This window comes from Anolis carolinensis, chromosome 3, assembly GCF_035594765.1.
Source record: "Anolis carolinensis isolate JA03-04 chromosome 3, rAnoCar3.1.pri, whole genome shotgun sequence".
Classification (NCBI taxonomy): domain Eukaryota; kingdom Metazoa; phylum Chordata; class Lepidosauria; order Squamata; family Dactyloidae; genus Anolis; species Anolis carolinensis.
This window is the reverse complement of record NC_085843.1, coordinates 262,944,179-262,968,163: the sequence shown is the minus strand read 5'-3', so window position 1 is coordinate 262,968,163 and position 23,985 is coordinate 262,944,179. Positions and strand designations below refer to the sequence as shown.

Genomic DNA, 23,985 nt, shown 5'->3' with positions numbered 1-23,985 from the left:
TAATCAGCATTCTGCGTGTGGCAGTTCAATTATATAAGGATCAGTACAAATTTAATCCAGCTCTTGATAGCTTTATCTATTTACTTTACACAGCTGTTGCGAGGCTGAAGCCTCATCTTTCAACAGCTCCTGAACTGCAATGTAGGCGGATTGCATATTTTGGAAAATGCAGCCGGCGATGTGTGATTTCAACATTTGCATTCTTTTGTAGGAAAATTGTTTCATCTAGATGAGCAGAAGGACATGTTTTAATAAATACTCTGAAGTGAAATATAGTGTTCCAAAGACTATGTTAATAGGTGGGCTAAGTCATAATTCAAGATAAGTCTGAGCTGCAGCATAGGATCATGAAGGGAAATCTTTGCTTATTTCATTCTTGTACATCCAGATAAAATGTTTACACAGCTTTGTGCCATCTTAGTGAGATAAACAAGAATTTTTGTGACTTTTTTGCCATTTAGAACTTGTGCTGAAAATGTAATCATTTTTGTCTGTGTGAGGAGAATAATAATAGTAATAATAATAATAGTAATAATAATAATGCCCTTCAGTGTTCCAATTTTTGCCATTACTCTTAGCACCTGAAAAAGGAGTGGAAATTCCTTTTTAAAATTATTACTTTTAATGCTGAAACAATGCAATGTTGAAGTTATGCTAATTAGCTGTTCAGAAAGTTTTATTTTTGAAGGAATAGACACAAGAAATACACGTTTTCCTTAAAAAATGAGGAAGAGGGGGGAGGAGTCTACATTATTCTGTATGATGGCAAAACAAACAAAATTCTCCATTTCCTTTTTAGACAAAGAGAAACCAAATGCCACATGAAAAAGATGATTTCCACTGCTTCCCCAGTAGTTGAATTAAAGTCCTTAGTCTCTTGCATAATAATAATAATAATAATAATAATAATAATAATAATAATAATAATAATTTTATTTCTTACCAACCCCTCCTCATGGCTCATGGCATGTTACAACATTGCTAAAATACACAATGGGCCCAATGAGAAGGCAAGGGGACGATAAGAAAGGTTGGGCAGAATGGAGCAGCAGCACAAGCAAGGCTTCCCTTTAGTTTAAAAAATCCCCTAACATGAACTCCAGAAAATCGTAGGAGCACATCACTGTCCGACGTGCCTGAATCACTGTCTGGCTCAAGGCCAAGCACAGGTTCGAATGGCTCAAAAAGACAGATAATGAAAGCTGGGGGTACTACATTTCCCATTATCTTCCAACGCAGCTGACTTGGGAGATGTTGGTAGTTGAAGTTCAGAAATGTAATCTTCCCAAGGTTTGCTTACAGCATTGACTTACTTCTGCCTTCTCCCCTTTAAATAAATAAATATTTGATGCATTTACTGTTTTAAATCTTAAGTCTTGGGCCACCCACAGCAATAAAATATATTTAAAGGAGTGGTGGTAAAGAAAATGTTAAGAACCTCTGATCTAATTCACTTAATCCAGTATAAACTCTACCATATCTACTATGAATTGAAATTAGACTGGTGCTAATGGCTCCAATCCATGGAGAGCGGGATATATTGTGGAAATTGATGTGTCTCTGATGTAGTTCACTGTCCCCATTTTCTCATTCTGTTGATTCTGTTCCTGAATGAGCCCAAGACAGCTTGCTGCCTGTGGAGAAGAATCAAATAGCACCTCTCTTTTGACTTCCAAAAGTCAGCTGAACTGACATCTGAGGGCCCATACAGATAGGCCTAAAAACTGGGACCTGTCTAGGTTTGTACCAGAAGTATTCAAACGACACATCTGTTAAAAACACATTCATTCGAAACAAACCCAGGTTTCCCTGGTTTGTTCCTAATTAATTTGATACCCCATTAAATCCAGGCTTTCTTGAAAGGTCCAAGTCTAATGGGATATTGGGCCTATGGGGACTCACTTCCAGGTAGTCCTGGGACTACCATTGCCATCCCGAAACTTGTGGGCTCTTGGAGCTCAAAGGTGTGGGATGGCACCCACCCACTTGTAGCCACCCCATCCTTCCCGGGAAAGTCTGGATTTTTTGGGGGCAGTAGGGACTTTTTCAAACCTGCCTGGGTGCAGATTTTAGTCCTGTCTGGAAGTGCTCTGAATCTACCCATAGCAAAAACAATGTTTGTTTGCTCCATCATCTTTCAACTACCCCACTCTGTCAGGTTGTAGAGCTGGCTTTATTCTATGCCCTGCCTGTCTCTGTTGACTCCAGATACCCAGAAAGATATTGGGCCAGCCATTTGAATGGCAAGATATTCCATATCTATAAGGTAGAATATTAACCCTAAATTATTGCCTTATTCAATTTATTTATATTTTTCTTTAAGAATTCTTTATTTTACATGTTCAACTAGATTTATGAAAGATTAAAGAATTAATGGCAATTTCCAATTGAAAGTGCACGTTATGGCCTTTAATGGCCTCATCAGATGTGGTACCTTTAGGCGGCATGCACTGGTTCCTATATAGTTTTATGATAGAGACTGCTGGCTCTCATCCCACAACATAGAACTACTTCTGGCTGGACTCCATCATAAAGCTATAGAAGAACCACGGCAGTAACACAGGACACTTCTCGTATTCAATTGGAGTCAACGGGGGGAAGCCGGGGGGTGGATGCTTCCCTTTGTGGGATGAGGTAGGGGGTGTGGGGTGACCAGATACCCCACCAGGCATTGCTGGATTCATCATGATGCATTACGATTCTGGCGGCCCATCTGATGAGGATGTATAGCTATAGATAGGTTGTACTATCCAAAATCCTATATCTCTTTACGGAGCTGGCCTGAGTTTTAAGATCTCCAAAAGAAGGCTTTCTCTTAATTCCAGCACTGCACCTGCATGTTTGGTGAAAACCCAGAAGAAAACCTTCTTCTTGACCGTTCCCAGGCTGTGGAGTTGCCTCCGACTTGAAGTTTGCCTGGTTTCCTCCATGCTCCCTTTTCACTGCCAGGCTAAGACCTTTCTATTTAGGGAGCCTTTTCATTTTTTAGTCAGATGGTGGAACTGCATTTGAAAGTGATGTGTTTTTATCCTTTGTGGTTTCAAATGCATTTTAAACCATCTTTAACTATATGCTTTTAAGAGAACTGTTCTTTAATGGGTTTTAAAAAAAACTTTTGTAATATCACATTTTATTTAAGACTTTAAAAATAGCACACCAAGAATTTCCTTTCTGGAAAAACTCTGTGAGTAAATGGAAATAAATAAATATAATTGCTTAGCATTCAAATATAATTAAACCACCAATAACATTGGAAGCAATACAAAACATTCCTTAAAAGAATTTTTAAATGTTTTAAAATGTACTGCACTACACTAAAGCCCTTTCTTAAAGACTAAACAATTCCCAGAAATTTGTTAGACATTTAAAAGGTTTCTTTGAATGAAAGTTTTCTCCATTATAACCTTGCTATGTGCTTGTCTTACAGCAGAAGCAGGAAAAAATAGGGAGGAATACCAAAAGGTCTTTCCCTACAAAGTTGTGACATGTAGTAAGTCAGAGTAAAACTTAACAACAAGGGATAGAATCCAGAACTATTTTTGAATGTAAGGAAATGGACAGATCTATCATTTCATTATGCTTTAATCTCTCTAATACAAGTTCTGATGCACACATTTCATGCTTCCCTGAACAGCAAGCCGCCAAAGTGAAAATGGGAGGCACCTCCTGTACCTTTGATGGTTCAATCAAAAAAGGAATTTCTGCAGGTATAGCTTGTTACCTGCTTGGGTGACAATCATCATCTGCTGAAACTTTTGTACAGCCATTCAAAGGAACCCTGTCTAGTTTTCATCCTGGCAATTGTACTCCAGAAGTATTATATTCCTCATGTTGGCAGAGGGTGCCTCTGGGAAGAAGTCTGGTGTTAATAGGTTTAAGACTTACACCAGAGAGGGAAAAGATATGGAAGCAGTAAAATGTTGTGTGTGTCTGTGTCTCCATATGTCGCCTGTTGATTTATGGCCATCCCATACATTTTACACAATTTTATTAAGCAAAGAATATTCAGAAGTGATTTTGTCAGTTCCTTCTTTTGAAAGGTAGCCTACACTGCCTGGTATTCATTCATGGTCTCCCACTTAGGTACTGATGATGGCTGCCCCTGCTTAGCTTCCAAAATCAGAGAGGATCTTCTGCTTTAAGTGTATCTAGGCCCAGTAGAAAGTTATTATTATTAACATTAGAAACATTGATATTAAATATGTTGATGCATCCAGGAAATAAATACTGAAGAGACAGTGTGAACTTGGTCTCATATGTTAGTTCTTTTCATTGAATCATAGAGTTGGAAGAGACTCCAATGACCATTCAGTCCAACCCCCTGCTTTACGGGAACACAGAATCAAAGCACCTTTCAGCCTCTACTAAAAAAAACCCCCTTCAGAGTAGGAGGCACCATGTTCTGAGCATATTTCACTGCCGAACAAGCTCTTACCATCGGGAAGTTCTTCATAATGTTTAGGTGGAATCTCTTTTCCTGATATTTGAATCCATTGTTCTATGTCCTAATCTACAGAGCAGCAGAAAACAAGGTTGCCTCCTGACATCCTTTCAGATATTTAAACATTGCTATCATGTCCCTTCTCAGCCTTCTTTTCTCTAAGTTAAACATACCAGCTCCCTAAGCCACTCTTCATAGGGCTTGGTTTCCAAACCTTTGGTCATTTTGGTTGCTCTTCTGAGGACATGTCTAGCTTCTCAGTATTCTACTGCCTTTCATCATAAACATTCTCTCTGAAAGAAGTCCTGTGCATTTTAGTAGACATGGCTTTAGAGAAGGCAAAATATGAATACAAAAAATGCATTTTCAAGTAACCACAAAGATTCAACAATGGGTGGTAGCAGCTCAAAGTAGGGTGCATAATACTTATTTGCAGTTGCAATAAATTCTTCCATCTTAATGACTCTGACATCACTATCAACCACATCATATGAGCTAATTTGCCTGTCGTATGCAGCTTGCGCTTCCCTTTTGCCTCGGAGACCATTACATGATGTACATCTACTTCCACTGGGGTCTGTGGTAAAAGGGGAGAGCAAGTGGCATACACTACGGTGATGACAACATGGGAGGCTTCCTGTGTTGTCTTTGCAACAATGGGGGAAGTTGGGTAGTGGATGCTTCCCCCCATGGGATGGGGCCAGCGATAATTTGAGCGATGCAGACCATGGGGCAATGGGTTCTCCACACCCTTCACCGGGACCCCATGGATTCGCCACAAAATGTAATGAATCCCGACCTTAATGTGATAAGGTCCTATATTATCTTGAATATACACTGAGAACAAGAATTGCTATAAACACAGAATTCAGATACCAATTAATATGCATTTTGATTTCAAATATCCTGGGTTGGCATGGTTTAGACAACATGAAAACCTGATATTGCCCAGGCAAGGTTACAAGGTCTCTTATGGTTACATTCCACTGAAGAAATATAACTGCTAACTAACTGCAACATATATGCAAATATATCCTTTGGGGCACTTATTGGCCACTGGTTTATTACCAGGTGTTTACATTATGCTCTGGACTGTCTGATTATAAGAGATTGGACTCAATGAGCCAATAATTTGTTTTAGTATGGCAATTTTACTTGCTCTACAAGCTCTCTGGAACCAGTGATTAATTGCAGTTAGCTTTATTACAGAAAGTCACAGCATAGCAATGCAGGAGCTCACCCCCCTTCACAAAGATAATGGCTAGAGAATTGTATGAAAAAGTAGCTATTTAAAACAATCAGAACCATCAACAATTAACCACAAAAATGTTCATACCTTTACTTAGAGGAGAACATTCACCCATGGTTTATGAACAGCCATAAAACTGATCTGGAGAATGATCCCTTCTGGTTCCATGGCACAGACATTCCTGTTTTGCTGAACAACAAATAGAGCCACTTTGCCCAGTCAGGCTGGAAGTATTTATATCTCCTGAAAGCAGGATAAAGCTTTAGCTTTGCAAGGTATCTTAAAATAACACTGACAGCTGGACCTGGAGAACTACTGGCATGTCTGTAGACAATTGACTTGACGTAGGATATCAGATCGACTTGGATTTAGCTGATGCTGCTTTGCAACAGGTGAGACAAGCTGGCTTAAAGAGGCAGCCAGGGTCACGACTGCAGAATGTGGTAACATGAGTACCGTGGCTATTTTTTTTAAAAAAACAACAACAACAACGAACAATGTGCATATTGGCTTATTTATTTTATTGATATCCTGACATTTTTCCTGTATGGGGCTCAGGTAGACTTGCAACATCTTTTAAAATATAATATGGCTAAAAATGCATCATAACAATAAAAAGCAATCCAATACAAGTATCATTTCAGGAGGGGGGATTGCTAACATGAAACAGTGTAAAAGATTTTACATTATAACACTGATGGTCTGGATTACCTGCTGGCAGGTATCAGTGTGCAATTAGCTTGAGTATACTATACTGTACTATATTGAAAGAGACTTGAGAGGAATGAATGTTTCATATCAGCATGGATTTTTGACTTCTGTCAAACACTAGTGTTCAGGTTCTTAGCCCACACAGCCATGCTGTCAAGAAAAACCCATAGTTATACAGCAGGACCTTAGTATCTGCATGGTTTTTGTTTTAGGACCTCTTGTGGATACCAAAATCTATGAATAATCATTATATACAATGGTAAAGTGATGACCTTCATATAAAATGGTAAAAACAAGGCTTGCATTTTGGGATTTTTATCAAGGATTTTCAATCCATAGATAGCTGAATCCATTGATATATAATCTGTGGATATGGGGACCTGACAGTATACCCTCAGAAGATACAGAGAAAGAAAGGATGAGAAAGTTTGAGACCCCCCTTTTCAATTCTTGATATTTAAAAGAGCTAATAATGTGATTTAAAAGACCATCGTAAAATTCAGGGGCCCAGATCACTAAAGCTACTAATAAAATTTCACAATTATATTTGTAGGGAGTGACTGCAATCCTACTTAGAGCTTGCAGTGGGTAAATGCTATTGAAATCAGTGATGTTTACTTCTGACTTCTGAAAATACATTGAGCCAGCAGAAATCCACCTTTAGCTTTTAATTAAAAATGCAAATAATCTCGCCAAGTAATGTTACCGCTGGGGATGTGAAGAATAATAATTAATATTCACACTGTGAATGAAAAATGCTTGAGACAGCCTACCAAGGATAAGCCATGCGAGTTTATGACTTGGTTTATGTAAATTAGTTTCTGACCTGTCTGTATAGAAAACATTTATCTCCCTCACCTCAGTTGTGACCAGCTGCTTTTTCTTCATCTGAGTTGCCTTCCTTCCCTGTTCTCCTAAATCCTAAGCAACAGCTCTTTCTAAAGCCCAACAGGTTCCATTGCGGGATGGAAGAACTGTCTATCATTCAAATTATTGGTGTTGCAGTAGAAGGTGGAAACAAGGTACAATTGTCTCTCTGTATCCACGGATTCCATATCCATGGATTCAACCATCCATAGTTAGAAAATATCTTCACTCTCTGTTCCACAAATATTTTAAAAAGCACACCCTGATTTTGCCATTTTATAAAAGGGGCAGGATTTTACTATGTTACTGTATATAATCGGACTTCAGTATCCACAGATTTTGGTATCCATGGGGGCACCTGAATCAAACTCCAGCAGAGAGCAAGGGCCCACTCAGTATAAGTGAAGACTTACATTCCTAATTCCCATTTAAATTGCTACCATGGAATAGGAACATTGCCAAAAAGCATTCAGCTTTCACTTGATTATATTTATCATCTCCCTATGGCAGGAGGTGGGCAAGCTGAGACTCTTCTTTCAGTTTTATGCCCCATAGACTTGCCCAGCCTGCCCTTTTTCTGACAAAAAGGGAATGAATTCATTTCCAGCTGGCCTTCAAGAATGGCTGTATTTCATTTTTGTATGTTTGATTTATAATCCTGCCTTTCTCCCAATACTAGCCCTAAATGTGTGACTTTCAGGAAAATTTAAAACAGAATGCTGTTAAAACAATTTATAGAAGAAAAAGAATCTAAATGCGGTTAAATAAGCAATCCTGTTAAAATGGGCATTTCAAGTGGCTATGTTCCATATTTAGGCTCAATGCTAAAAGACATGAGTTCGTAAAAAGAGTTGCTCAGTATGTGTAGAGTTTATTTCTTGGATCATCAAGCAAATGTAATTTTTACCTACAGGTTGACACATGTAAGCTGTGTCAACCTGTAGATAAATCACATGAAGTTACCATCCCATGGCATTTGCACAATCACAGATATAAGGATTGTTCTACAATAATCACAACTTTCTGTGGTCATGCAACGATGAGTAGCCAATCTGAAGTCATGCAGCCATGAGGTAACTCCGCCTTCCTGCAGTTCTATCTATATATATAAAAGAGTGATGGCATCACGGCAATTCACAAAACAACAAAAGTACAGGCCCCACAACCTCGAAATTTGACAACACAACCCATCATCCATGCCTCCAGGTTGATACAACAAAAAGAAAAGAAAAATAAAGTCCTAATTAGAGGGAGAGCAATAATTTTTTTATCCAATTGCTGCCAGTTTAGAGGGCTAATCTCTGCCCACTTGGTTGCCTAGCAACCAAGGGACAGCCAGGTTTCAGTTAGGGGACAGGCAGATTTAGGCCTCACTTAGGCTTCTTCCACAGATTATCTAATTTGCACTGGATTATATGGCAGTGTAGACTCAAGGCCCTTCCACACAGCTATATAACCCATTTATAATCTTATATTATCTGCTTTGAACTGGATTATCTTGACTCCACACTGCCATATAATCCACTTCAGTGTGCATTTTATACAGCTGTGAAGAAGGGGCCTCATATAATCCAGTTCTAAGCAGATAATTTAAGATTATCAATATACAGTAGAGTCTCACTTATCCAACGTAAACAGGCCGGCAGGATAAGTGAATATGTTGGATAATAAGAAGGGATTCAGGAAAAGCCAATTAAACATCAAATTAGGTAATCGTTATACAAATTAAGCACCAAAACATCATATTATACAACAAATTTGACAGAAAAAGTAGTTCCATGCGCAGTAATGCTATGTAGTATTTACAGTAGAGTCTCACTTATCCAACACTCGCTTATCCAACGTTCTGGATTATCCAACGCATTTTTGTAGTCAATGCTTTCAATATATCGTGATATTTTGGTGCTAAATTCATAAATACAGTAATTACTATATAGCATTACTGTGTACTGAACTACTTTTCTGACAAATTTGTTGTCTAACATGATGTTTTGGTGCTTAATTTGTAAACTCATAACTTAATTTGATGTTTAATAGGGTTATCCTTAATTCCTCATTATCCAACATATTCGCTTATCCAACGTTCTGCCTGCCCGTTTATGTTGGATAAGTGAGACTCTACTGTACTGTATTTACAAATTTACCACCAAAATATCACAATGAATTTAAAACACTGACTACAAAAACATTGATTATGAAAAAGCAGACTGCGTTGGATAATCCAGAACATTGTATAAGCGAATGTTGGATAAGTGAGATTCTTCTTTAATATGAAATAATTACTGGGATAGAATAATGCAGAACAATATAATCTCTAAAACCAGGACAGTAAATAAACAGGGGAATTCCACACAGGAAACAATTGGGGCCAGCTAACACCTCCCAACAAAGTATTCCCATCATCAAAGTCTGGCAAATCCTGTTTTCTCAGGGTCACAGACAGTAGAAGCACATAAAATATCGCAAACAACACCACTCTGAAAACAAGGGAATTCCAGACAGGAAACAATCAGGGCCAGCTAACACCTCCCAACAAAGTATTCCCATCATCAAAGTCTGGAAAATCCTCTGTTTTCTCAGGACCACAGACAGTAGAAGCACATAAAATATTGCAAACAACACCACTCTGAAAACAAGGGAATTCCAGACAGGAAACAATCAGGGCCAGCTAACACCTCCCAACAAAAAATTCACTCAGGGAGGAAACAGCCAGGCTTTAAAGCTGCAAGGCCATTACATCCTAATCATTTTTCCTAATTGCAGCATTCATACTTGCCTCCAACAAACAAACAAAAACCAATCAGAAATATTGTATATTCACAACCTTTAGGAAATAATATCCCCTGATGGCGCAGCGTGTTAAAGCGCTGAGCTGCTGAACTTCTGGACCGAAAGGCCACAGGTTTGAATTGGGGGAGCGGAGAGAGCCCCCACTGTTAGCCCCAGCTTCTGCCAATCCAGAAGTTCGAAAACATGCAAATGTGAGTGCATCAATAGGTACTGCTCCGGCGGGAAGGTAACACCGCTCCATGCAGTCATCCCACATGACCTTGGAGGAGTCTACGGACAATGCCGGCTCTTCGGCTTAGAAATGGAGATGAGCACCAACCTCCAGAGTAAGACACGACTGGACTTAATGTCTGGGGAAAACCTTTACCCTTGACCTTAACTACCACCAATTCCTCAATACTTTATTTCCCATACCACCAGACTTCGCCACAGCAACGCGTGGCCGGGCACAGCTAGTTCCTCTATAAATTAAATCAACTGCATTTTCATCCCCATTCATTCATTCATTACTGGAAGAGGAAGGAGGACAGTTCAATCATGGTGTGATCACCATTTGCCTGTCAATAGCAGGGGATGGGTTTGTTATAGGATGGTGATAGATCAAGGATGGATTGTGCACAGTATTGTGTGACAGGAACTGTTACAATAGGTGATGGTTCTGCTTCTTGTGAAATAAATCCCTAAGGATATTGTTGGACAACACAGACAACAAACACCCTAAATGCAGGACTGCTATTATTGCAAGGGAGCTGAGGTGCTTTAATATCAACATAGAAGCACTTCAGGAGACCCAGAGAGCAGGAGAAGGACAGCTGAAGGAAGAAATAGGAGGCTGCACTTTCTTCTGGAAAGGACTGCCTGCAGGAGAACAAAGAATACAAGGAATTGGCTTTGCTATCAGAAATGACCTGGTGAAGCATCTGTCCGAAGTACTCATCGGCATTAATGAATAACTCTCAACCCTCCGAGTGATTACCAATGATTATGATGATGAGGATAATGAAATGAATCCTTAAAGGATAGTGCACAAACCATGTCAAAAGTTATGGCTCTTCTTTTAGCTCCATCATCTCTCTTTTTTAGAAATGAAACATTGCATAGATATATAAAAGCATAAATCAGCCATGGCTAGTATATTATATATTTGAGGGGATAGCATGCCCAGAAAGCAAACAAGGAAAAAATAATAAGAACAACAAATATAATTTCCAGATTTTAAAAAATAAATGGTGAAACACATTTTTATACAAGGTAGAGGCAAACAATTTTAAGTTTTGGCTGTGCTGGAATAATATATCAACATTTACTAGATGCCTCGTCAGCAAGATTTTATTTAATAGCATTTGTATGAATAGAATAAAAAGCAAGTCACCCCAGGGATATAATCTCCTCTCAAAGCATAGAGATTTATGACTGTTAACTTGAGCGCACCCGATGAGTTTATATCCCTCAGGCTTTTCTGAAAGTATATCAAGAATACATCAGAAAACTGCTTTATCATTCTCTGAGATAATTGCAAAGTCCAAACCACACAAATGCCAGGGCTGTTCATCAGCTTTCCTTAAATTCTCTCATAGTTTGTGGATAGGCAGACTACATTGACTCTGTACTGATATGATTCAGCAAGTGATCTATTGCACAGCACTTACTGTTCTTTCAGAGATGAGGATTTAACTTTTTAATTAAAAAATACAATTGTGTCATGCTGAGATCTGGAGCAGGAAAGCAGAATATGTGGCAACCTTCCTCCACTCATACTTTTCTTATTCCTATTATTACAGCAACAGCCTCTACAAAGTACTGTCTTTTGTTAACAATAGTCATTGAAGTTTATATACATGCACATGCTCTTAACACTTCATCCAATGCCTAATTTGGTGCTCTTCAGTTGTAGTGGAGCTCCCATTGTGGTGATCCTGCATAAACATTAGTTATGTCAGATGAGAGTCAGTGTGGTGTTGGATTAGGGCCATGGATTACCGAGATTCAAATCTTCATTCCGCCATGGAAACCCACTTGGTGATTTTGGCAAGTGATTTGCACAGTCTCAGAGAAGGCAGGGGCAAGGTTCCTCTGAATTAATCTTGCCAAGAAAACCTTGTGATAACTTTGCCTTAGCAATGCCATAAATCAGACACGACTTGGAGGCACCCAACAACAACAACAAACCAATGGGGATGATTATCACTGTAATCCAACACATCTTGAAGGTGCCATGTTGAACAGGGAGAAGGTTATAATAGTGATTCTTCATAGTTGCTGTGTACTTTTCAAAAATGACAGCAGCAGCAGCAGCAACAATTCCACAAAAGCAGTAGATGAAAAAGATCAAATATGTCTGGTAGTGGAGAGGTAAACAAACACTGGCATTTGGTAGTTCTAGTGTCAGTGGGGTTACAAATATGCTCAGTTTTTGTGAAGTTTCTAAAACACTTCAACCTTATCTTCAAAGTGGATTCAGTGCTTTATATAACCCCTTTAAAGTTCAGTCTAAACCCTGGCATGGATCCACTGCTCATTTAGGACTCTAACAATCAGGAGCAGTAAGAGTATGTATTCTGGTGCTTCCTCAATGTCACATTTTCTACTAGCCATGCTACATTCCCACTGGCTTCTCCATGTAAATAGGAATGCTGTCCAGAGTTCTGATTATATCTGTACAAAGCTCTAGTTTCCCTTCATGCTTAAATCCAACATGTAGCTGTTAGGACAGGCATGAGCAAACTTCAGCCCTCCAGGTGTTTTGGACTTCAACTCCCAGAAATCCCAGCCAGTTTACTGGCTGTTAGGAATTGTGGGAGTTGAAGTCCAAAGCACTTGGAGGGCTGAAGTTTGCCCATGCCCGAGTTAGGAGCATGCCAAGCATATATGCTGTCACTGAAGGAGCACGGTTTTAAGAAATGAGCATATTAAGCTCTTATCTGTACACTGAAAATGTATACATATATCCTTGTAAGCTGGGAGTAGCATGGACTTAACTTCACTGGCATAAGGAAACATGGTAGAGTGTGTGGAAGAGGGCCCATTGAATCATAGGGTTGGAAGAGACCACAAGGACCATCCACTCACACCCCTGCTATGCAATCAAAGCACCTCCAACAGATGGCCATCCAGCCATAGAATCATGTGTATCTCCAAATCCATAGAACCTAAAACCATATCCAGTTAGCCATTGGAACTTGTCTTGCTAAAGCAATTATAATGGTTGCAATTATTAAGGCGGCTAAATGAGTTTGGGACAAATGCACTGCAGAGTAGGCTAGGAACACCAAGAAAAATAAATTGAAATTAAAATCCAAAATGACAAAATGAAGGCTGTACATTAGTATTGTATGTGTTGGAGATATGCATATGTCATTCAGCATTTCACTGATGAACACTGTGACATATGTGGCCAAGCAACATCAGAGTGTGCTTAAGACTGCCAAAGTTATAAATGCCTGGAGAGACTTCAGCCTGTTGCTTTTGCCTGAGTCTACTGGGAAAGGCAAGAACTGCCTCCCGTCTTTTCTTCTCTAAGATAACTGAGTGCCAACTACATTTGCACTTTGAACACTGCTTGCAGCAGTTGTAGTAACCTGAGGACAAAGAGGAAAGTTGGGAGGTGGAGCGACAAACTGTGGTAATTCGAAGCTGAAAGAGCGGAGCAGTACTATCCCTATCAGACTGGGACAGTTGAAGAATATTGGCATGTAGGCACATTTTTAGACCAATGTACAGCTTATCAAGTCATTCCAGAAATACCACAAGGTACATTGTCAAAACATGATTCATGGTCTGTAAGACTGAAAGTGAGAAACATTTTAGCAAAGAGTAATTTCATGGCAAATAATTGTGCAGAGATGTACTTGACTATGCTGCTGAGGGAAAAGTAACTTTTCTAAGCTCCATTTAAATTGCCACATAACGTCCCCACAATACTAGATACTAGGCCAACTGGAATGCATAGCTTGCTAGGTAGTGTTTGTTCAATAATTAGCACATCTTGCTACACAAAAGCCTTCATGCAAATGTTATCTTTGCATACAATGAAATAAAGATTATCCTTCAAGCAAGATTAGAGGATGAAGAGTTTTGTTTAGCGTTAGAGAGTGCGGGGTGCAGAGAAATCTCAGATGGCAGGCGTGTTTTTTTCTCCAACACTTCACACACAGATAAGCATTCAAATGAATCAAATATTCCATAAAAGACATTGTTTCTTTGATTTCCCTAGATCATATTATGAAGAACAGAGACACAGACTGACAATGATAGCTGCCTACAGATCCAATTAGAAAAGACCACTTTAAAAGTCTGTTTCCTTTTCATTCCTGGTTCATTTGATAATGTCTCCAGACATCAGTCTGTATCACTGTGCCTGAACATGACAGTAAAAAAGAAAGGAAAATTCAAATCATGAATGCATTTTTTTAAAAAAAGGAGAATAAGGCAAATTATAGACAGTATTTGTTTTTCACTGAGCTTGGAAAAAGTTCCAAAATGATGGCGGAAGGGATTTTGGAATCTGAAGATTTAAAAAGTAATTTCTCCAAGGTTTGACTTTCTCATAGTGAGCTCTTATGAGATAGAGACAAATTGAATTTCCTTTTTGGATATGAAGTGAAGACCAGGGAATATGCTGGTCTGGAGCTGTGCAGGCCTTCAGCCTGAAAAGGGCTAAAAGTGGCATAAAGTTATGCATGTCAAGCCTGTGCCAACATCCCTGTCTCCATCCCTATCAGCCCGCTTTTTATTAAAGAAGTTGTAAAAATAATTTCTACTTAAGTATGCTTTCATAAGAGTACAACTCACTTGGGAACCATGATAAATCATGGCTCCTGATCAGGAATGCGATTTCCTGCTTCTTAGCAGGGGGTTGGACTGGATGGCCCATGAGGTCTCTTCCAACTCTACTATTCTATGATTCTATGATTCTATGATTCACGTGTTCAAACAAACATCAGTAAAGCTCCTCTTCAGGCCTCAGAGATGCATAAATGTGCACCTTGTGGCATGCATTCAAGTTATTTCCAATTTATGATTAACCAAAGATTTTAAGCATGACACCCAAATCACTATGACACTGGCTCTGTGTCCACTCTTCTTGTTTTTATGTACCTTCTAGTCAAGTCTAACATAAGATGTTTTATAGTTTTGAGGCTATATGTCTTGCCCAAGGTCACCCAGTGGGTTTTCATGGTTGAGCAGAGATTTGAAACCTGGTCTCCAGAGTAGTAATCCAATACTCAGACCACTACACCACACTGTTTCCCACATTTTTGTTTCCTGTCAATAAATGCAGTAAATACAGTTCTCCAACGTAAGTAGACAACTATATCAATGGCAGCGGGAGTTATTGGAATGTCTTGTGATGCTGGGAACCAGAAAGATGTGATAAATTAGCCAAAGAGACCCTCATGAGGTTGAGATGTAATTCGTGTCATAATATGTGTAGTGTGCTAGTAAAGCATTGTTGGGTGCAGGCCAAATACCTTGTTTGGTACCTTGCCTAGCCAGATGCTTCTGGGAAGCTGAAAAGGAAAGCATTAAGGCTTTAGCCCTCCATGTGGTTGGTCCTAATTATCTAAATACCTAGGGATGAGCTGTCTCTGAATTTTGAACATGGGACTATCATCTATATAAATAAAAATGTAATGTCCGTTTGTGAGGATCTCATATGTCCCAAACTACTACATCCATTGTTACAAAAATTGTAATGTAGCATTCCAACTGATGAGTGTTTTAAGGTATTCACATACCTACTATCACAAACCTGTCACACCTGAGACAGCTAAAACCATGCTTCTTGGCAACAGCCAATCAGTCTCCTCCTCCCTTAGCAACCATCGTACCAGATGCTCCTCCCATTAGCAACAGTGCTAGCAATTGCCAAACAGTTTCCTCCCTTTAGCAACCAGAATGGGCAGGGCTGCAAAGGATGGCTAGGCTCACCTCCTCACCACTCAGTTTGACGCCCGGATGTTTTACCATCCTGTAGGAGGCTTCTCTTTATATATCTGTGGAAGGTCCAGGGTGGGAGAAAGAACTCTTTTTTGCTTGAGCCAAGTGTGAATGTTGCAATTGGCCAGCTTGATTTGCACTGAATAGCCTTGCAGCTTCAAAGTCTGGCTTCTTCCTGCCTGGGGGAATCCTTTGTTGGGAGGCGAAAGCTGGTCCTGATTGTTTCATGTCTGGAATTCCTCTTTTTTCTGAGTGGTGTTCTTTATTTACTGTCCTAATTTTAGAGGGTTTTTTAAATACTGGTAGCCAGAGGAGGAGGCACTGGGGCTGCTCCCTGGGAGGGGCCTAATGCCTCTCTCAGAAGGAAAATAACAGGGGGAATGGCCAAAGAGGAAGCCACACCCTCTGTTATTCTCCCCAAGGGGAGGGCAGAAAAAGAAAGAGCTCTTTATCCATCAATCAATCTACCTATGTTTACACTCAGAAGCAATCTTTAGAATTCTACAGTTTACATCAGGACATGAATTGCTTATCATATGGACAATAATATGCTCCGTGTTCCAGAGTCGCCAAACCAGACAATTTCCATATTTGCATAGACAATGGAACCACCACAAATATTGCCTACCCACAAGCATTGTGAAATCACATATATCTGAAACCTCTTCTTCATTCACACAGTCGTTTCCAACTCTTCGTGACCTCATGGACCAGTCCACGCCAGAGCACCCTGTCGGCCATCGCTGCCCCCAGTTCCTTCAAGTTCATGCCAGTCACTTCAAGGATATTGTCCATCCATCTTATCCTTGGTCGGCCTCTCTTCCTTTTTCCTTCCATTTTCCCCAGCATCATGATCTTATCCAAGCTTTCCTGTCTTCTCATGATGTGGCCAAAATACTTCAACTTTGTCTCTAATATCCTTCCCTCCAGTGAGCAGTCGGGCATTATTTCGTGGAGTATGGACTGGTTGGATCTTCTTGCGGTCCAAGTCACTCTCCGGATTTTCCTCCAGCACCAAAGTTCAAAACCGTCTATCTTCCTTTGCTCAGCCTTCCTTATGGTCCAGCTCTCGCATCCATAGGTTACTATGAGGAATACCATTGCTTTGACTATGCGGACCTTCGTTGCCAGTGTGATGTCTCTGCTTTTCACTATTTTATTGAGGTTGGCCATTGCTCTCCTTCCAAGAAGTAAACGCCTTCTGATTTCCTGGCTGCAGTCTGCATCTGCAGTGATCTTCGCACCTAGAAATATAAAGTCTGTCACTGCCTCCACATTTTCTCCCTCTATTTGCCAATCATCAATCGGTCTGGTTGCCATGATCTTGGTTTTCTAGATGTTTAACTGCAACCCATCTTTTGCACTTTTTTCTTTCACCTTGGTGATAAGGCTCCTCAGCTCCTCCACACTTTCAGCCATCAGAGTGGTATCATCTGCATATCTGAGGCTGTTAATGTTTCTTCCAGCAATTTTAACTCTGGCCTTGGATTCATCAAGCCCCGCATGTCGCATGATGTGTTTTGCGTAAAAGTTGAATAGGTAGGATGAAAGTATACAGCCCTGCCATATTCCTTTCCCAATCTTGAACCAGTCTGTTGTTCCGTGGTCTGTTCTTACTGTGGCTACTTAGTCTTTATACAGATTTTTCAGGAGACAGACAAGGTGACTTGGTATCCCCATACCACCAAGAACATGTCATAGTTTATTTATGTATTTATTTATTTACAGTATTTATATTCCACCCTTCTCACCCCGAAGGGGACTCAGGGCGGATCACATTGTACACATATAAGGCAAACATTCAATGCCATATAACATAGAACAGAGACAGACACAGAGGCAATTTAAACCTTCTCCAGCTTCCAGCTTCCCAAGGGTATGCTTGATTCCGGCCACAGGGGGAGCAGCTGCTTCATCCTCCACTGCGACGGCAACCTCCTCATTCCAACGGCAGCTAGATGATTTTTATGGTGTCATAAATTAGCCTTCCCACATATAAGTGGTACCTAAATTTCCTACTTGATAGATACAACTATCTTTCGGGTTGCTTAGGTCAACAACGAGCAGGGGCTATGTTTTATTTTTAATTGTTGGGTGCTCACCCTGACATGAGCTGACCTCGAACTCATGACCTCTTGGTCAGAGTGATTTATTGTAGCTGGCTGCTAACCAGCCTGCGCCACACCTGGCCATGGTTAGGGCGTATATTTGGATCACTGTGACATTAAACGGCTTGCCTTGAAATTGAATTGAGATCATTCTATCATTTTTTGGGTTGTATCCAAGCACTGCTTTAGCAACTTTATTATTAATTATGAAGGCTACTCCATTTCTTTGGTGTTCCTCTTGTCCACAGTAGTAGATCTGGTGGTCATCAGATGGTGAAGTGGCACATTCCAGTCCATTTCAGTTCACTGACTCCCAGAATGTCTATCTGAAACCTACTTTTTCTCTATCCTTTCTTTCCCATTGAACTAGACTGGGCCACAGTAATGCGTGACTGGGTACAGCTAGTGGTAAATAATTACTAATGATTTATAGAAATGGAAAGGGTTAAGTCAACATTAATGTCTTCCCTTCCTCAAGACAACCGCTTTGAAGACAACCTGCTTTCGTTACAAAGTTTGCATCAGCCATCAGCTGACAAAAGAACGAATAAATGCTTGCATATTCCCTCCAGTTGTCCTTTGCCATTTGTATTGTTTTCATGTTATCCTGTTCAAGAAGAGTGTCTACACCACTTATTGTGATAAATGGAAGTGCTAAGGATGTAATAGTTATGCTATCTATGGGGGAAATACAGTTCCATTCTTTTACTATATAAGTCACCCAATAATTGTCCAAATCAATTCCAATATGGAGAAGCTTTAGGTTACAGATTTGGGGTTCAAGTTATTTTGATAAGCACATTCATGAGAGTATAATATATGTCTATCACTGTATTTTATTACATTATGGTGTATCACTGTAAGCAAAAGTTAAGCGCTTCTAGGTTCCATGAATTCAAGTGCAATCTTAACACTTTTCTACTGGAATCAATAAATGCTTGACTTTGCTTGTATTATGGTCCTGGTGTTCAGATTGTTTAAATGAGCAAAATTTACCCCAAAGCATTCTTGTATTACAGTAGAGTCTCACTTATCCAACATTCTGGATTATCCAACGCATTTTTGTAGTCAATGTTTTCAATACATCACGATATTTTGGTGCTAAATTTGTAAATACAGTAATTACTACATAGCATTACTGCGTATTGAACTACTTTATCTGTGAAATTGTTGTATAACATGATGTTTTGGTGCTTAATTTGTAAAATCATAACCTAATTTGATGTTTAATAGGCGTTTCCTTAATCCCTCCTTATTATCCAACATATTCGCTTATCCAACGTTCTGCCGGCCCGTTTATGTTGGATAAGTGAGACTCTACTGTAATTCCAGTTCATAGCTTTGCCAAGTTTGTATACAAAATATTCTCTAACTTCCTCTTCTAAAAGATTGTTCTTCTTTACTATATCCTTCACTCCCTCCCACCACCACCTCCTCCTCTTATAATTTCGCCACCTTTTTCCTCAGGATTTCGACTCAAAGCAACCCACACTTATAGAGCAATACTATTAAAATGAACAAAGGGTAACGGAATTCCAAGAAACAATCAGGGACAGCTAATCACCCCTCCAAAAAAGGATTCCCCCAGGCAGAAAGCAGCCAGTCTTTGAAGCTGAAAGGCCATTCAATGCTAATCAAGATGGTCAATTGCAACATTTACACTTGCCTCAAATGGACAAGAGTTTTTCTCCCACCCTGAATATTCCATAGATATATAAACCCCACCTGCCTAGTTTCCAACAGACATCATAACCTCTGAGGATGCCTGCCACAGATGTGGGTGAAACATCAGGAGAGAATGCTTCTGGAACATGGCCATACAACCTGGAAAACTCATAGCAACCCAGTGATTCTGGCCATGAAAGCCTTTGACAACATACAAAAATGTTTTAACTTGCTCCAGAGTCCAGGGGCAACCACTGAGAAGGCCCTCTATCACATCCTCACCAACTGTGTTTGTAATGGTGGTGGGACTGAGAAAAATACCTCTCCTGATGATCTCATAGGTGTTATCACCTACCAACCAGCCTGGATCAGAGCCTAATATGGCTTTATAGGTCATTATCAGAACTTTAAACTGTGTTCTGAAACAAACTGGGGGCCAGTGGAGCAGTCCCAATAAGGACATTGTGTGATCTCTGTACACCTCAGAGATGTCTGTTAGCTCAATTTCCAATTGATATGATGGTGCAGTTGAAAATGCGTATCAGCCTCACTTTTGAAAAGAAAAAGTCCTTTCCATTCTGCAGCTTATGGTTATGGACAAAACATTAACATAAAAATATTATCCAGGTACCAATGAAAATATCTCCAACATCTCTATCTCTGTGGTGTGTATTTGTGTGCTATGTACAGTACATTGTCAATGATTACAAGAGCCAAAAAAGGAGTCAGGGTCCACACTCCTCAAAAGTTAACAATCATACCTTATCTATGTTATTATCTCCACACTGAACGTAATAGTCTTCAACTAAGAACAGGGGCTTACCTAAAGCTATCTAGTTGAGCAGAAAGAGAATATCTGAACTGAGGATTTCTCATCTTATGACCCATGCGCTGAACCATTCTGCTAGGTTTGTTTTCATGCCATTAGTTGTCCAAGCAATGTTTGTTCATTCAAATCAGAGCCTATGAACTGAACAGGAGGTAGAAATCATTCTCTAGTATGGGGAGTTCTTGTAAATGATGGTTCTGGTTTTCCTCTGTCTCTTTGCAGGAAAATTAATTTGTATGTTTCATATCTTCTTTCTCATATAATTACCTACCCATCTCATTATAGATAAGTATCTTCTTCACAAAGAGGGCTAGCCCATATTTCTGGCGAAATCGTAATGTCACATGCTTGAGGAACATCTATTCCCCACATGTAGAGTTCTAACTAGCTGGAAACCCCTTGTGCTGATGAGGTCTACACACAAAGGAAGTCAATGTGCACATCACCATTTTTATGGGACATGTATAGTCAGAGATAGATTATGAAGGAGTGAGGTCATACTCAGTTTCATACCTTGGCTGTACCTGTTGAGAAGAATTTGCAAAGGGTGCATCCCACAAATCATTCCTCATAATATTAATTCACTCAGGTGTCTATCATTTCACGACTTAATTTGTTTCTCTTGAGAGTTTATTTCAAATACAGTTTTATGTGTACCAAAAGTTTTCACAAAATATTGCACCATTGATTCATAGGATAATAAGGGAGGGAGAGATGTGGCAAAGAAGAACAATCTTTTAGAAGAGGAAGAGTTAGAGTATATTTTGAGGAGGAAGAAGAAGGAGGAGGAGGAGGAGATCACTACTGCACTGGACTTCAAAAAAACTCATTTTCAAAGAACATTTTTATTTCAATACACTCAACCTGATATGTTGAATGTATTAACTGTGGAGATAATGCTTCATCGAATACAAGCCTACCTCGTTCTGCACCTAACTCACTACAGTGGACAGGTGAGCTGCTCAAAGTTGCTGACTAGAAAAAATTAAATCCATTTTAAAATGCATTACTTAGAATGATTTCCACTGCCAAAATATTAGGATCATGAAACAGCCCATTGACTGCCTGAAAAGCAAGACTTCTGCAATACTCAGTACTTAGAAACAGCATGGGTAGCAGTTTGGATCAATTCAGCTGATAAAAGCACACTGAAAGGCAGTTCTGTTCTACTCCAAATACATCTTGCCTATATCCTGTTTGTTCAAACTGTGGCTAATTTTTAAATTTACCCCTTCAAACACAATTTTTCTACATTTAATTAGCAATTGCCCTTCTAAATACCCGTAGCCGCAGGCTTCTGCTTTCCTCCCTGTCAAAGTTGCAAAGCCTGCATAATTGATTATGAACAGCACTAAATCATAATTTTGCTATTTACTTCCCACCTTTCAAAGTGGCTGAAAAGCAAATGCATACATTTTGGGACTGGGGTGCTTTATCCATTTAAACATTTCTAAAAATAAAAGTGCTTTCTGGCAGATTAGGTACCACCGAGATGCAATTAAAGAGAGCTGAAACCTGAAATGCCTTCATCCGACTATGCAAGTTATTTGTTCCTATGTTTCCCACTCCATTCTAACCATGAGCTGGAGTATCTGTAGATTACTTTAAAACAAAGCCAAGCCAAAAGTTCCATTCTAAGCAGCTGGAATAGCCTGCACACTGTTGGAACTGTTTGCCCCCTACAATAGCTATTGTCATCCCTTGGAAGAGAAATCAAATGGCCCTTATTAAAGCCAGAAATACGCTGAAAGCTCTGCCCTACCCCACCCCCTTGCTTTAGCAATACTCACATTCATCTTCTACAAACAGACCTTCTCTTTCAAGCCATTCTGTAAGACATTCCAGTCATTTCAATGGAATAAATAAAGTAGGGTCGTGTTCTCCGTACTTGGCTGCCCGGGTGGGTATTGTTCATCCTCTCTCATTCCCTTTGATAACCATTCTGTTCAGAGAATGTGGAAGCTGAGTTCAAACTAGGCTCCAATTCGCTTGGCATCCAACATGCAGGCTCCAACCTTTTCCCAGCAGCTGCCGGGCTCCCACTGAACCCAACCTTGTGCCAATGGGTTTCAGCCTAATCTTTTCTTGGAGTGATGAGCCTTGCGTTGCATGAACTTGCTTTAACCCTCCAGATGGATGGCGATCTCTTGACAACACTGAAAGAATATGAGCTGATCTGTCCTAAAGCCTTGCCTTTTTCATTCATCGACCTTGCAACGCAAATCCAGCCTCTCCTTTGAATTATTCATGCCTCCTTCCCTTTCACCACTCCCAGTGTACACTTCAAATCATTTAATGCAGCATGACTTTTTCATTCCATCTTTCCTTCGCTTTTAAAAAAAATAAAAATCTATGATACACCTTCAAGCTAGGAGTAGCAACAGCAGACAGTAATAGTAACGACATTGTCATTCTATGTCTGTCTATATATGTGTGTGTGTGTATGTATTAAAGCAATGTTAATAAATACAAGCTGCTGTAAAGTGCACCTCGGGCTGGAATCCAATGGTCATTTAAGAAATAAATGGGTAAACATGAATAGGAGGGTGCCAGGATAACAAATTCTATTTTAATACTGCTGGTTATTGGGGTGGAGGAGAAATATTTGAAAATAAAGTAAAAACAAAGTAATGGAAAGATGGATAGAATACTTACATTAGAAAAAAGCCTCTCTCTCACTCTCTCTGCTATTCTCTTAAAGCTCAACTTTTTTTTTTAAAAAAAGGGAAATATTTATAAGAGACCAATAGTTTCATAGCCTGCTTAAAGATACACACATGTGATATAATATATTACAAATATAATAGAATATAACAATTGTTGACTGCTGTTTAGGATTTTAGTTCCAGAAACTGGTGGCCCATTTGCACTACATAGTGTTCTTATTCCACTTTAACTGCCATCGTTGCATGTTAAAGAATTTTAGGATTTGTAGTTTGGTGATGCACCTGAACACTGTGCCTGACGTTTCTAATTGCTTCTCCCTAAACGTCAAATCCCAAGAACCTATAGGATAGAACCATAACAGTAGAAGTGGAATAGAAACATCATAATTGTATATAGACTGAAAGGTCTCTGAGAAGTGATACCATTCCAGTGATGTACAGCATCAAAAGCAGAAGGATGAAACCAAAAATGTCAGAATATTTTAGTCCTATAAATAATAATAATAATAATAATAATAATAATAATAATAATAATAATAATAATAACTCAGCCACTATCAGGACCTTAAGATTGAACTTCAAAGACTCTGGCAGAAACCAGTACAGGTGGTCCCAGTGGTGATCGGCACATTGGGTGCTTTCCCAAAAGATCTCAGCCGGCATTTGGAAATAATAGACATTGACAAAATTACGATCTGCCAACTACAAAAGGCCACCCT

The 23,985-nt window shown here is 39.5% G+C and overlaps 1 protein-coding gene across 3 annotated transcripts in view; it reads right to left on the bottom strand.

The window, feature by feature from the left end:
* schip1 (schwannomin interacting protein 1) overlaps nucleotides 1–23,985 on the bottom strand; it is a 510,540-nt gene that overhangs the window by 167,866 nt on the left and 318,689 nt on the right. The window contains exon 1 of one of the 3 annotated variants that reach the window (XM_008106102.3): nucleotides 22,391–22,722. The exons of the other annotated variants lie outside the window; for them this stretch is intronic. Within the exon in view, the coding sequence (XP_008104309.2) occupies nucleotides 22,391–22,396 (6 nt within the window). The 5' untranslated portion in view covers nucleotides 22,397–22,722. Of the gene's footprint in view, nucleotides 1–22,390; nucleotides 22,723–23,985 lie in introns of those variants that run through there. 3 annotated transcript variants of the gene reach the window in all.